At 28.0% G+C, this 15,970-nt stretch overlaps 2 protein-coding genes across 2 annotated transcripts; both read right to left on the reverse strand.

The window, feature by feature from the left end:
- Positions 1–3,688: 3,688 nt before the first annotated feature.
- Positions 3,689–5,428, reverse strand: LOC111290404 (bidirectional sugar transporter SWEET10-like). The gene is made up of 6 exons (XM_022881694.2): positions 5,256–5,428; positions 5,119–5,155; positions 4,824–5,034; positions 4,576–4,737; positions 4,368–4,487; positions 3,689–4,258 (listed from the first exon to the last, which is right to left on the reverse strand). The coding sequence occupies exons 1-6, from the start codon at positions 5,296–5,298 to the stop codon at positions 3,989–3,991; spliced, it is 843 nt and encodes a 280-aa protein (XP_022737429.1). The 5' UTR covers positions 5,299–5,428; the 3' UTR covers positions 3,689–3,988.
- Positions 5,429–13,674: 8,246 nt separating this feature from the next.
- LOC111290495 (bidirectional sugar transporter SWEET12-like) lies at positions 13,675–15,209 on the reverse strand. The gene is made up of 6 exons (XM_022881826.1): positions 15,158–15,209; positions 14,992–15,028; positions 14,690–14,900; positions 14,420–14,581; positions 14,111–14,230; positions 13,675–13,994 (listed from the first exon to the last, which is right to left on the reverse strand). The coding sequence occupies exons 1-6, from the start codon at positions 15,207–15,209 to the stop codon at positions 13,692–13,694; spliced, it is 885 nt and encodes a 294-aa protein (XP_022737561.1). The 3' UTR covers positions 13,675–13,691.
- Between the last annotated feature and the right edge of the window lie 761 nt (positions 15,210–15,970).

Raw genomic sequence — 15,970 nt, forward strand, 5'->3', positions numbered from 1 at the left:
GTAGGGACACCATTCAATTTTGGCTGTAAGCTTGGGGACCTAAAAAAAGTGCCAAATTTGTGGAAGCAATGAGACCCAATTCTTTGAATGATTCATTAGACATAAACAAAAGTATATACTTACTGTACAAAACCAAGACTGCCTTGGCAAGAAAAATGTTACTTTTTTGCTTGAGATTGAGGAAAAGAATAGACGATCACCTCTTGTAAATTGCCTTATAATGACCCATGCATTTTCATGAAAATTCCCACAATCAAGTTCTCTAGAACGTCCAAATTTCCCTTGCCAAAAAACCTTTTCCTTTTTCACCATACCTAGAAGGAAAAATGCCCTGGTGGGCCATTTATACCATCTTGATTCTCTACTTTCGAGTCACTGGACACTATTGATAGGATCTGAGATTCTCCACTATTCAGATCTAGGAAGCAGTCAGGGTTTGATCTTTGGGTGTTGAGGTACTTCTTTACAAAGGTAAAAATTCCTTTAGGAATGAAAGAATCAATTCAGAAGGTATTAACTTCAAATTGGCAAAAAGTGGTCAGTGCATGCATTGAGCCTAAAATTTAATTAAATTGATTCATATAATTATTTTATAAAATATTTTATAATAAATTTAAATTTTAAATTTTAATACCCGTAAAACCTTTCTTTTATTCCTGGCTTGCACACTCTTTCGTAAATAAAAAATACGATTAATGGATCGACTCGACTAAAAGAAAGTGTAGTCTAAAATAAAATGTCTTATTATATTTTATGCCAACCTATATGTTAGCATAACCGTACAAAATGAGTATTTAATCCCATGTTACAAAAGAAGCGTCTTTTAGCAGTTATTGTTTTAATTAAAACAACATAAAAACTTCCTTACCAGCTTACAAATTTTCATTAGAAGGTGAAAAATGCTCCCCATATCTCCCAAATAAAAAGGCATTTTACCATTTAAAAAGGGAGGTGAAGAAAAAAATTTCTCACAATAAAATAAAAATAAAAGGAGAGAAAATAATCAGATAAATATCATACAACTCTAAAGAAAAATTTTTGCTTTAGTGTATTTAAGGACTTATACTATAAACACAAACATTTTTTGTATTATAATTTTTTTTTTCAACTACCGATAATTTAAGTAAGTATATATGATTATATTCATATATATTTTACATGTATTTTATCGTTCACTATATTTTTTACTTATCCTATCGAATGCAACAATTTTTATATAACTTTCAAGAATTTAGCATTTCTAATGAAATGAATGCCAACAAGAAGTTAAAAATGTACTCAAATATTTTTAGTGCCCGTGAATCTCGTTTGTTTTGGCATTGAGCATTCAAGAGCGGAACAGTGGGATTTCGATGGACAATCCGAAGCTGAAGATAATTAGTAAACTACACCAGATACTGGAAAGAGGTGAGTTTGGCAGTAGCAAAATGAGATGAAGAACAAGGCACCTCGTCTTGTCTGTGGGCCTTAAATGCACCGTTTGGAAACAAAACAAAACAATAATAAGTCAATAATAATTGTTAAGTGGTGTTATCCACATTCACATAAGTTAAGTTTTAAAATTTTCAAATTGATGCTTAACATAGCATTAGAACTCACGTTTTTTTTCATACTCCTTCAATTATCATGAGTTTGTCATGTAAATCGGCTTACAAATAAAGAAGTCTGCTAAGTGATATTATCTCTTATCTTTTTAAATCCTTAATTTTTTATGATTGTATATTCAAATTTGATTTCTCCATCTATAGTAAATTGATTTTGGATGATTAATAATAATAATAGTAATAAAAAGAAACTTCTTTAGCTCATTTCATTGTTCATTCACAATCCGGAAGAGCCAATACTAAAAGTACTAAACTGAAATGATGGAGTATCAAGAATGGATTGGCCTGGAATGAGAAAATGTCGTGCTACTTTTATTTCTTGCTCTTGACTTATCCTATTTTAGGCATCAGAAATTTTTGTTGTTATTAGCAAACTAATAGCACTAGTGAAAGCAAGCTTTGGCACATGGATTTGCATTTCCTGATCAAAAATCAAAACATAATATAGAATCTGTTGAATTTTTTGTTGCAAAGATTCTATTTAGAACTTGAAACTTTGTTATGATTCATTGTGGATGTATTGCTCAATTTTGGCATTCATAATTAGGTGCCCCCAAGATTGTGTTACCTGATCTGCAGGTTAGATATGGCAGAAGGCCAATTCTTTTTGCATGCTTTTGCTGCAAAGATGTTACCTTTTGATTCTATTCTCTTATCTAGCTGGCTTCTTGTTTTTTTTTTAACTAATTAAACATCATGACTTGAATTGGAAGCATTTATCCAAAATGGCAAAACCCTATTAGGACAAGTTTAACTTAGTGGTAAATTAATTATGAGTTAGTTTTTGATATTGTCAATGTAACTCCGTTTGTAAAGTTTAAAAATTTTACTGGTAATAGATGAAATAATTTTTTTAATTAAAGGGTTTAAACAGATAGATCATATTTTTAAAAATTAAAAATTTATATTTTAGATTCAAATTTTCGCACAAAAGATTAAAATCGAGTACATTTTTTTATCCAAAAAAATAAAAAAAAAAACAAAACTTTAGGATTCAAGCAATTAAAACCTTTTCCTCTTATCTTTCCAAAAGACTAATCCCTCTAGCTCAAGTCCAAAAAATAAAAATAGTAAAAAGAAAGATAGAGAAAACTGAAAAAAGAAAATCATATTTCATTTTTTATATAATCAATGAATCTCATATAAATTTATTTCATTAGATATGCAAGTAAAAACCTTAGTTTTGAGAGGAATCTTGAGTTGTTCATACAAAGAAAGGGTACCCTTATTTCTTTTATATATATATATATATATATATTTATGTATACCCGGAAATAATAATAAGATTAAGGAGAGACTATATGAGAATCTAAGGGGCGGTTAGAAGTTTTATGGAAAAAGTATATATATATATATTAGTTTAAGATATATTATAATGACACAAATTCTTAATTCTAACAGTTATTAAGGTAATTAATTATGAGGCTAGATATTGTGTAGATTGAAGAACTACCATTCTGATACTCTTGTTTTGGAATTATTGTAAACTTTTAAACAACTTTCAATGAGCTAATGCAAGTTTCTTTAATCATCTAATTGGAGTGACCTCAGCCCGATAGAAGTAACTAGTTTTGTTTTATATGAGCCAATTCCCTTTCTTTTTTTGGTTTAGTAAAACGAGAGGATTCGAACTTAATTCTAAAAAAAAAAAGTTCAACACTCAAAGATCCAAATTTATATTTAATCATCTCTAAATTATGTTGAAAAAAAAAAAAAAGAAATCAGTGGCCAAAAGAAAGAGCTAATTAAAGCAATTTGTCGAAAAAGTAAGAGGAAAGTTTATTTTTCTTACATAAAAGTTTAAGTAAGGAAAAGCTATTCTATTTTCAAGATCAAAAGTATCATGATTTAAATAAAGATTTAATCATTTGCGTGGTAAACGATAAAAGTGTGCTATAATGATTAAAGCAAGAGTTTTTTATTAATAAAATTATAATAAAAAAGTCACCTCTAATGTAACATGGTATTAAATTTAAATACTTGATTTCATTATTTTTTTTAGAGGTATCCGAATCCAACAGATGTAAGTAAAAGAGAAAAAAAAGATGGCAAAAGAGAGATAATCATAAAATATAGGCACGTCATTAATAATAAAAACATTAATTGAAAATGAATAACAGATTACATATAATTAATTAAGATTTGAAAGGGAGAGAGATGGAGAGAAAAAGATTCCACAGTGTTGACTGAGAGATAGAGAAATTGAAATACTTCGAATGTCAGAAGAGATAAAGTTATGGAAATTTTATTTTGCATGCATGGCTTTTTCAACCGGATTTGCCATGCAAACTAAACTACACGTAGCTAAGACAAACTCATTGGAACTCTTTTTTTATGGCACTTTGATCGGCCACTTGAATAATTTTAAGTTTTTTCATGTACTTCTAAACTCTGTTGGAAGCATCTATTTCCATGGTGTTTCGCTTAATATTTTGTGCTTCGACAACTCCGTTGTTGTTGTTTGTGCCAATTGGTTGAGGAGCTACAGCGTTTACATCTGAGCAAACCATCGAGCCTAGTTTTACAACATCAACTATGTGCTGATCTGAGAAATGAAGCTTTGGATCTTCCACAATTTTCTTGGGATGGTTTTTGTAGATTGCATAAAGAATCATTTGAAGAACTCCAAAGATAAAGCCAAGTACGTTTGGAACCTGTTGATTTTATGAAAGAAAAAACTATTAGAAAAGAAAAAGGTAAAAGGGAATGTCTAAATTATTGATAAGGTATTCAAAAGTTTATTGCATGGATGAGATAACGTACAGCAATGTTCATATCTTTTAACAAAAGGCCATAGAAAAACCACATCACTGCTCCTAATGTGAGAAACACTGACAAAGTAAATGGCATGTACTCGACACTCTTGGTTTTTATGACTTTTCTCTGTAAAAAAAAAAAATAATAAATAAGTGAGTTTAAATTAATGATATAACATGGTGTACGAAATTAGTTAATTTAATTTTATCCTTACCACAATGGCAAGAGGAGCAACGAACACACACAAAGCGAAAGCCATGCAAATGTATCCAAGAATATGAAGACGGGTTAATGGATTTTGTATGAAGAAAGTTGAGAGAAAAATTACTCCGAACCCGAAAACATTGAACAGGAGGTTAAGCTTCACAGTCATAATCTGAAAATTTTCCCATTTGGAAATTGAATTATAATTAGAACAATATTGAAGTGCTTCAAGGAGGGTATAGGCTTTGTGGGATATACCTTTTCCTTCTTTGGACCATAGTAAAAGTAAGCAACAAGGTAAAACGTCTGAATGAAAACGCAGAAAGTGTTGATGGTTATGAGAAGCATAGCATCCTTCTTAAGCAGTGCATAGTAAATCCAAAGCATCGCACTGAAGAGTGAAACCACGTAGGGAATTGATTGGAACCCTTCCGATGTTTTCTTCTTGTATATCTGGTAAAATGTTGGCCTGGAAATTATATTGATCACCATCCATTAGATAGAGAAATTTGAAGGAAGAAATTCACTAAAAAAAGGCTGACAGGAGACTTACAAGGGAGCAAGGGAAACCATAAACGAAACAACGTTGCCTAAAATTAAACCAGGAAAAAAACATGGCAATAATTAGATAAAGAGAAAAAAATGCTCATGGAAATGTACATTAAAGGAAGAAGAAGAAGATCTCTATACCGAGGATGCCAAAAACGAAAGCCCAAGACAGGTGAAGAGCCATCTCTATTTGTATTAGATTTTATATATTGCGATTCCCTCTCTTTTTCTCTCAATCTCTCTCTCAAAAGAAAGTATGTTACTGTCAACTGAGGCTCTTACTATCTCATTACACTGAATCCCACACTATGCATCTCTCTCAGGGTCGTTATTTATAGTGAGGGTAAGGGTGGGACAGGACAAAGAAAGTGGGAGTTTCAAAAAAAAAAAAGGGTAAAGAATGAAAGATTATTGGGTTTTCTTTTCTGATTATTCCACCCTGGTGAACTTTGTACATTTACAGAGATGCAAACAGCTTTTCTGATTAACCTTCCCTAACCGCCCTTCCTATAGCTATAACTAGTACCTATTTAACCGACATAGGGCGGTTGATCTTCAATGCAAAGCTTCCCCATCTCCTCGTAAGCCCTACTTAACACTTCCATTTCCTAGTACATACACAAAATCCCAAGGGTCCCACCATGCCCCTTTATGATGTGTCGTCCACCTTAAGATCCTTTAAGGTTTACAACTCATCCTTCAGCTCACATTTTGGTTGGGAAGTTCCAGAATTTTTTTTTTACGAAAGATACTGCAGTTTAGAAGTAAGAAAGAATTAAAAGTTATTTAGACATAAATTTTAAATTTTTTAAAAGATTATATAAAATAATTAAATTAAAATTTTCATTTAAATTGTCGTGTTATTTTGATATGGTAATACTCTACTCACGCCTCCATACTCCAACTTGGATATGTTGCCATAACCAGTCGATCACATCCATTCATAGGTCCTGAACAACTTAAGTACGTATTATATGTTTAAATGATCATATATAACATAATCAACAGTCATAAAAATCATTGTGCACATAATTTAATGATATACGTACAAAAAAAAAAAAAAAGTAGTGTAACTGTAAACATCATACAGCGATATACCACGCGCATTATTGGACACTTTTATTACCAAGGACGGCGGGTAATAATAACAAGAGGAGGCCTTGGGCCCCCGCACAAAATTGTTAAAAATCCCTTATTTTCTTAATAAATGTATGTGTATACTTATTATTTAATTTATGTATTATAATTTAAGAGATATTCAAATCACATTTATAATTATTTTTTATTATATCTAAATATTATTATTTGTAAATTTTTAAAATTAAGAGGTTTGTTATAAGTTTTAAATTACAATAATGTAAACTTAATATAAATTAAATTAAATTTTAAATTTTTTTAATAAAATTTTAAATTTTCGATAAGTATCAAATGTTCGTGTTTTTTTTTTTTTTAGTATAAAAAAGATCATACCTAGGAGATTTAGAAGAAAAATTACAAGTTTTAAGAATTGAACTCTAATATTCTTTTTAACTTACTTCAGCTTTTTCTCTTCATATCATTTTCCACATTTATTTTTTCTTTAGATTTATATCTCATGTTGTTGTAATTTTTTTTCAACAAAAAAAATTATATTGGAACTACTTTATAAAAGGATAAAAAAAGCACTATAACTTTTAATCTCAAAATTTCATCATCATTTTTTTAAGAGCATATTTAGTTTTCTTGTTTTGAAAAAATACTTAATGATTGATTTATTCATCTCTTTTTTATTTTAATTTAAAAATTAACAAAAAAAACAAATTCCATAATTCACTGATAAATTATGTAATTAGTAATTTTACTATTAATTATAAATCCTGCTATTTTTAAAAATATAATATTGTCACAATAATATTTTTATTTTATAATTTTATGAACTCATCATGTTTTTATTAATATATTATTTGCACTAATAAGTATGATATAATTTTTTAAAAAAACAAAATAAAATACAAGAATTATCAAATTTGTCATGTAGCATTAATTTTAATGTTCTCAAGAATTGTCAAATTTGTCATGTAGCATTAATTTTAATGTTATTACAAATTCGATCAGTAATTTTCACATTTATTTTCTTCTCCCTCTCGAGTAGAGTCTATACTTTAGACCGATACGATCAATGAATGTCATGTGAAACTAATAATGAAAGGTTGACAATAAGCTAATTGTCAACGCCCATGGGAATGATATATTATATAGTTCAGCTCAATAATGTTTCCTTTTGTTTGTATGGTTGGTTTCTTTTTCTAATATAATAGTATTTGTATTCTCGTAGCAAGTTAGTTTCATATTAAAACTAAATTATCGTTTTTAAAGAAAATACTTAAATAAAGTTTTTGGGTGAAATTTGTAAATTTTTTTATTAAAGTGATTAAATAGAAGTTAAAATAAAAATTTTAAATTGATAAATTAAAATATTTTTTTATATAGATTAAGTGTGCACAATTTTAAAAGTAAAAATTTTTTTATATATTTTTTATATAGATATTTTTACTAAAAATACTTAGAGAAATTTCTACAATTGAAACAATATTAATTAAATTTGAATTATAAATGATGTTTTCAGTACATTTATATATTATTAATTTTTTAATTAAACTCTATCAATTTATCTAATTTAAAATTTTTTATTGGATCATTTTAACACAAAATTTCATGAATTTCACCTAAATTTTGATCTCATTTTTATTTCTCTTATATTAGCTAATTAATTATAATAACCATATATCAAGAAGTCAATAGAAAGAAATGTTTAAACAATTTTTTTTATTTGGATAAAGTTTAGTGGTAGGAACAGTACCCCATTTCTAAGTTCAGAGCAAGCCGACAACTCACAAAAATATTTATAAATGAATATTTTTGAGACTTTTTAAATTTATAAATCATCTATAAAAAAAGAATCGTGAAATTTAAATTTAGGTGCTTTACGTTCAGATTCTAACTTTTAACTACTTACGCCAATTTGGCAATACTTAAGCAAATTGCTAATTATGATTCATGAATATATACGATTATTGGAGGAAATGGAATCCCTGAAAGCTACTAACACAATACTGAACAGATATCCATACATAAATTCCTGAGAATCTAACCCACTTGCTCCTTGATCAGTTGTAGAGGGATCCAGAAGGGATGAAAGAAACCCCCATCAAACGGTGCAGAAACAAGCTCAACATCATGATGAAGGCAGAGATGCTGTTCTACCAATACAAGAAACAATCTTCTTTTTAATTTTTTTACCTTTCAAGTTCCATAGTTGACCCCAAGGCCAAAAAAGTAGTCGATGGCCATGGTTGCCCGAAAACCTTGTCTAGTTTTGGCATCACGTTGGTCACGTGCCACTCGGATGTGCTAGTAGAACATCGTTCCTTTTGTTCGTATCAGTTTCAGAATTTTGCTGGTTTAAACTTAAGACCATATACATTACCCAAAACATCATCCATAGTACATCACTCCCCACTTTAACAAACAAACAATCAATAAAGTAAGGAAATTTTATTTTAATATGATTTTTTTTTTGTCTGAGAAAAGTTTAAAAGTAAAGAAAGGTATTCAATTTTCAAAATTAGAATAAACCGTCTAACTCATAACTCACAAGAGGATTCACCAATCTTTTAAAATTTTTTAAACTTATAAATCATTTATTAATAAAAATTTATGAAAATTTAAATTTAAATATTTTGCATTCAGACCCTAAATGGTAATTCATCTAGTAAAAATTTTGGTAAATAAAAAGCAAAGAAAAGAATCTTAGGTGGCAGCAATTGTGGGTGTGTCAGCATGCGGGCTTCCTTTATTAGGTGTAGCTAACTATTTTTTTGTTTTTTTTTATGGTTAGTCAGTGTATTTCAGACTATGCTAGATCTAATATCTTTTTTAAGAGAGCTAAATACTAAAAGTGTATTTTTTTTCTTATCGATGTTATGCATTTTACTGTCGAAATGTCTGGCTATTTCAAACATTGTTGGATCTAATTTTATTTCTAAGGTCAGATCTTAATCTTAAGAGTGTATATTTCTATATTAATGTTATGCATTTAAAATTTTATTTTTAAAATATTTTTTACAAGATGTATGAAATTGAAAATTAAAAAAAAAATTCATGAGTATATTTTCAGGTGAGATTAGCTCACATTTGATTAATTATGAAATAATGATGTATCCTCATGATTGGGGAAAATATTAGCAAATCAAGCCTTAATCAAGTTGGAAGGCCCGCAATGAGGCACTAGTTAAATTAATTTTGCATTTGGTCCCAAGAATTGGGCAGGGCAGAAATAGAATAAGGATTTGTTTCCACTCTACACATAAGGTTAGAACTACCCACCACCCAAAAAGCAAAGGGGTAGTGATAAGTTCCACTTCTTGGGCTTTATGCCAAAGAAGGAAATGGCAGAAAAGAGGGAATTGAGAGAAAGTGGGATAGAAAGTGTTTGATTTGGTATATTTATTAAATAAAATTTTTTTTGGTACAAAAAATTCAAGAATAAATAAAGTGTTTGATTTGGTATATTTATTAAATAATAATTTTTTTATACGAAGGAAATGGAGAAAAGAGATAATTGAGAGAAAGTGGGATAGAAAGTGTTTGATTTGGTATATTTACTAAATAATAACTTTTTTGGGTACAAAAAAATTTAGAGATAGATAATTTGTTTAATTTTTTAAGTTAAGATAAGATGTATTATACTCGATAATTAAAAAAATAATAGTTACAAATCGTACATTCAAGATAATTTTAATAAAAAATTACTGGTTAAACTCAAATATAAAATCACTTATATCGAGGAGAATGATTTTACTAATTGAACTAATCTGTTGTTGGTATTTATTAAAAAATAATTTAAAGTAAATAAGTGTGGCATTGTTTATCCCAAATTAAAAGGCATAGGCAAAAGCAACATAATATATAATGGCATAAAAAAAAAAGAAGTCAAGTTGATAAATTGGTATGAATTTATCTAAATTTAAACATATCTCTTCTAGTAATATAATATTTAATTTGAGGAAAAAAAAAAGGCTTTGCATAATAATATTTCTTAATTTTTTAAAAATTAAGGTTTAAAGTTTGAATTTTTTTATTCTCTTGTACGTTCTCGTATATATGTATAAAAAATTATATGTAATACTTAAATTTCAATATTTATATTTTTCAATATTTTTTATATTGTAGCTTTTTATAAAAAAATTATAATAATTAATGCAATTTGAAATCTTTTTGTTTTTAACTCAAAATTAAAAGAATTTTGTCGGCATTAGAAATAATTGAGACACGTCGATTTTCAGTTGTGTGTAGTAGGAATAATTAATATATGGCTGTAGATAATTGTTATTAATTTATAGTATATTTACATGCCACTTGTATCCAAATTAAAAGGCAGTAAATGAAAAGGAAATTCGGAAACCCTAATCTATTAATAAACCCTTAAATCTAATAATCTATTATGAATCTATTACTTGACGGAGAGTAATCCTTGGGATCGATATTGCTATAAAATTTTGTAAATCTTACATTTTGGACTAACAGTTCCTATAAATTATTTATGATAAACATTATATTATTAATGTCGATTATTTTTTTTATCAATTAACATATTATTAGAGTTGACATTTATAAGTTGTAAGTTTAACACAATGTTTTGATAAATATTAATAAAAAAAAATGAAATGAAATGAAATGAAAGTTTTTTAGAAGAAATGAAATGATATATATACCTCTTATTTGGATAATTAAAATTAATAAATGAAAGAAAAAAAAATTTTAATAATTATTGTTTGGATAAAGAGTAAAAAAAAAAAATTATTTATTATAATAATTTTTTTTAATTTTAATATTTCACTAATGATTTTAAAGCACTCCTGGATATAATAATCTTTTTATAAAAATAATTTTTTTAAAACTTTTTTTTTTTTAGCTTTTCTCCCAAATTGAAGTATTAAAAAAGTAATGATTATAAGAAAAACCAAAGATTATTGAGTTTTCATTTTTTTTTCAAATTAAAAGTTTATCCAAACAAAATTTTTTCTTTTATTTCCATTACTTTCTTTTATTTTTCTTTCATTTTCTTCCCCTTCTCTTAATCCAAACATAGTGTAAGAGAATTTATGAGCATAATATCATTTTCAACTAGGTAATTAGTAGGGTATGGGAGGTTGAGGGGTATATTAGAAATTTAAACAATATTATATTGTTAATTATAAGGTTAATATTATGAATGATTTTGAATTAAATATTTAATGTTGTATTTGAATTTTTAAAATTGTTAATGTGGTATTTAAATTATGAATATATTAACTAATATGATATTTAAAAATTATTTATTTATCATATATAATTATTTAAAATTAATCACATTAAAAACGAATGCTACATTAATTAGTAATTATAAATTCAATAATTCATAATTTAATATTATATTAAAAAACTTTTAAAATTTAAACATCATATTAAAATTTTCATTATAATTTAACAATTTTGGCCTTTAATTATACGTAAAAATATTGAAATTTGCGTATGAATTATGACTTATACATATAATTAACAACCTCTGGCCCTTAATTATACATAAAATTATTGAGATTTGCGTATGAATTATCACTTATGCATATAATTAATGATGATTGAATTGTTTTTGTTTTTTATTCGTTGAAACTTAAAGAGTAATGAAGTCATTACGTACTACTTAAAAATGTACTATTGGCAATCGATAATTGCAATGATTGAAAATGTTGCTCTTAAATTTTAATATATTTTTAATTATTATTTATAATAATTGTTTAATTTAATTTTTTTTATTTTTTTAGATAATAATAAATTTTATTATTCCGAATTTTTATCATATGAATTTTATTACATCTATTTTTTTTATAATTGTTATTTAATTAAATTTATTTTATTGTTTTATGTCACGACAGAAAAAATTATTATAAAATCTTTGTATTAAAATTTTTTTATAAAAATGATAAAAAAAAAAAGGACCTGCCATGTTTATAACATAAAAAATCATTGGAATATAATGTCTTATAACATTTGCAACAATGTTTTACAATCGTAACTTTATTAACCTTCATTCAATATTTTATATAGGTCAAATTACATTAAAACTTTATGTATTTTACTAAAATTTAAAATTTAATTTTTTTATGATAATTTATACAAATTTAATTCTTATACTATTTTGATTTAATGATTTTAATCCGATCATTAATTCAATAAAATTTATATCATTAAAATGCTAATGTGATCAGTGACTTGATGACATGGATATTAATTTTGGTGACGCGACATTAACTTTATTAACATAACAACTTAGATTATTGAAATTAATTATTAAATTATGCAAATAATTTTTATACTTACATGAAATTTTCTCATACAAATTGAATTTTGACTATATTAGTATTTTTAATGATAAAACATTGATGAAGTTAATGATTAGATTAAAATTATCAAATTAAAATAATATAATGATTAAATTTATATGAATTATAATGAAAAACTAAATTATAAATTTTGAAACCTAAGGCATAATTTGACTTTTTATGCAACAAAAAAAAAAAATTCTATTATGTATGCAAGTTGGATTAGAATTGGGTTTAGATTCAAACAACAACGTCCAATATCGGGTTGGGCTAGCAAATTTGGATGGGCCACTACTTCACTCAAAGAGAACTCTATCTATACCAACTTAATAATCTTTTTTTTTTTCTTTTTTATGTATAATGCTCTTATTTATTTATTTTAAAGTGATCTCCATAATCTAATGTTGGATCCTGCCATATCTATCTCATTAAAACTAATTTTAGAAGAATTAAAAAATATTATTCCTCGCACAACATTTGAAAATCATAAAGAGATAGATACAAGCTAAAAAAAATGGGGAAAACTTAAATGTAGATTTCCTTTTACATGTTTCAAATCATCGGAAAAAACCCATGGATTATCTCAAGAACATATGGCATGTCTCAGTTTTTAATTAATTATGAAAAGCATAAGCTAAACAAAATTTGATTGGCAAGTTACTATGCATGTTATGTAATAAAGAATTATTACCTACTATAGCCATTTGATTTGTTGGTTTAGTGTTAGATTTTTAATTTCAGTAATAAAATCAAATTCTTCTGATAATTTTAATATAAAAAAATAAAAAATAAAAAATTGATCATTTATGAACCTTTGCATGGGGTTAAATTATTTTTTTTTGAACTTTCATTATGTACCATTTATACATATGTAATGTTATTTAATTATTTACTGAAAATAAATAAAAATAAGATAATAATACACATATGAAAGTAGGAACATGAATTATATCCATGATTATTATAATTAGCTCCATCGTTGGAGCATGAGTTAGGCTAACAAGTGATTACAGAAACACTACAGAAAATAAAAGCTTGAAATGTTGACATCTGCATAAAAATGGTACATCACAGTAGTACAAGTCTAGAAGAGGAGAGAGAGAAAGAGGGAGAGAACTGCATGCCTATGATACTGCATGTGATCACAGAGAGTGATTTGATCATGGACAAATCCATATCAAGCTTCAGCACAATTTCCTAGCAGTTGTTTTGAGTTAGCCAACTCCAGGATTTTCTCTCTTTGATCATGCTGATCATTTTGTAATTTACAGCTCATCCCAATAATTTTATGATCATGGACTTCCGGCTCTGAACTCATTTCCTGCACCTCAGAATTATTCATAGCTGTGCTCAGTTTTGTAACATCAACACTATGTTCTGGTATCTTGACATCCTCGATCACCACCGTCTTGTACTTCCTATATATCGCATACAGCACCATCTGAAGCAACCCGAAGACGAAACCCAGAACATTTGGGATCTGCCAAGTAAAATATAATAGTAATAATTAATTAGTCTGATATTGTTGTTGTATTTTTGGATCGATTTTGTTATAGTTCATTTGCTTATCAGTGGATCATCACCATCATCACTTACCGCAATATACAAATCCTTGAGGAATAAGCCATATAAAAGCCACATGATAGCACTTATGGTGAGCAACAATGACAAAGAAAATGGCATGAACTCCACACTTTTGGTACGTATAACTTGCTTCTGCAAAATTATATATATAAAAAAAGGGAAATTACTTGTTTTAACAATATTTAATCCAAGTAACAATATGTTTAGTAAGTGGGGAGTCGCATGAAAGCATGAAAAAGTAATAAGAAAGATAAATATATATATATATATATAGTAAAAAGTAGAGATTTTTTTTGGTTTGGGTTGGATATATATTCTTACTATAATGCTTAGGGGAGCAGCAAACACACTTGTAGCAAATGCTACACAGATCCATCCAAGAAGTTTTACTCGATTCGATCCTTTTGCTAGAAAGTGGGAGAGCAATAGGATGGTGCAAAATCCCCCAAAGTTCAGCAATAGAAATATCCTCAAGGTAAACATCTGCAGCTCATTTTTACAATTTAATGCAAATTAAGTTAATTAAGAAAGAAAAGGATAACTAAAGAGAGGGAGATAAACTGTCTGGATCGATCCGAAGAGGAAATGTACCCTGGCTTGCTTTGTTGCATAAGCAATATACAAAAAGATGTAAATGGTCTCTATGACGCAACCGAAGGAGTTTATAGTAATAAGAAGGAAAGCTCCAGACTTGACAAAGGCGTAGTACAGCCAAAGCATGGCACTGAAGAGTGAAACCACATATGGAATTGATTGGAAACCCTCTGTCGATTTCTTCTTACAAATTCGGATAAAAGTTGGTCTGAAAGTAGATAATTAATTGGACAATGTTATATAAGTATATAGTAATAAAATAAACCATGAAAGCTCAAAAATTACTTTAACACACTTACAATGGAGCTAGGAAGACGACGAAGGAGGAAATGTTACCTACAACATATAAGAAAAAGAGAAAATAATCAGCTCTTTCGAGTTAATATTTCTCGCTCTTGAGCAAGTTTATTATAACATTGTGAAAGTTGAAGAAGATAAAGAGCTGATATACTGTATTTTATGTACCTAGGACACCAAAGATGAAAACCCATGGATTATCAGCAGAAAACATGCCCATCTCTTCAGTTCTCTCTATCTGTCTCTCTCTCCCAAAGGGATGATCAATGTAAAAACGGGGCTGCAACTAAAAAGCCCTAAACTTCTCTCACACTCGAGCTGGGATGAAAAAGCCAGCAAGGGGTCGTGACGTTTATATAGGGAAGGTGATCCATGACTGCTGCATGAAAAATGAATAGTTAATATGTAAGTACTACTTACTTTGGTTAGTGGGGGGGTCATGCACCAGACATGCCAACGCATTACCCATTGCACTCAGGTAAATTACTATTCTGTCAGACTTCCGTTCCAGACGCTCGTGTTTTACATTTGAGGTTGTCGCAAATAAAATTTACGATTATTAAAGCAAAGAATTCAGAATTGTACTATTAGATTCTATCACTGACGTCCCATTTCACCACCTATATACAGGTATAACATTTTTTTAGTAACAAATATCGCGGCACCTCATCAGTTCTAACAGACCATTTGTCAAGTAAAACCGGCAAATTAAACCCTAAATGCAAATCTCCCCACTTAACTACCTTTTAATATACGGAATTTCCATGCTGCCATATCGACTTTTGACAGGTGTAGCATGAGGCTGTTCTGCACTATTTCGCGCACTGATTTGTCGTAGAAAATCCTTAATATTTTCTCTGGCTTTGCTTTTCACCCTTCATGTGATGGTCACGAAGAGCAAAATGTTGAACTGCTATTGCGCTCTATCTCATATCTTTTGACTGTATCACGCGTGAACAGGGGAATCAGCTTCTCATCGTT

Source organism: Durio zibethinus, chromosome 11 (assembly GCF_047325235.1).
Source record: "Durio zibethinus cultivar Kanyao isolate XHJ-2024 chromosome 11, ASM4732523v1, whole genome shotgun sequence".
Classification (NCBI taxonomy): Eukaryota; Viridiplantae; Streptophyta; class Magnoliopsida; order Malvales; family Malvaceae; genus Durio; species Durio zibethinus.

What these genes read in the sequence shown, in the direction of transcription:
- LOC111290404 (XM_022881694.2), bottom strand. Translation starts at nt 5,298, where the DNA reads ATGGCTCTTCACCTGTCTTGGGCTTTCGTTTTTGGCATCCTCG. An exon ending in ATGGTTTCCCTTGCTCCCTT is followed by an intron (nt 5,035 to 5,118) that starts GTAAGTCTCCTG and finishes TATAATTTCCAG; the next exon opens with GCCAACATTTTACCAGATAT. An exon ending in ATGGTCCAAAGAAGGAAAAG is followed by an intron (nt 4,738 to 4,823) that starts GTATATCCCACA and finishes GAAAATTTTCAG; the next exon opens with ATTATGACTGTGAAGCTTAA.
- LOC111290495 (XM_022881826.1), bottom strand. Translation starts at nt 15,209, where the DNA reads ATGGGCATGTTTTCTGCTGATAATCCATGGGTTTTCATCTTTGGTGTC. An exon ending in ATGCAACAAAGCAAGCCAGG is followed by an intron (nt 14,582 to 14,689) that starts GTACATTTCCTC and finishes AATGAGCTGCAG; the next exon opens with ATGTTTACCTTGAGGATATT. An exon ending in CTGCTCCCCTAAGCATTATA is followed by an intron (nt 14,231 to 14,419) that starts GTAAGAATATAT and finishes ATAATTTTGCAG; the next exon opens with AAGCAAGTTATACGTACCAA.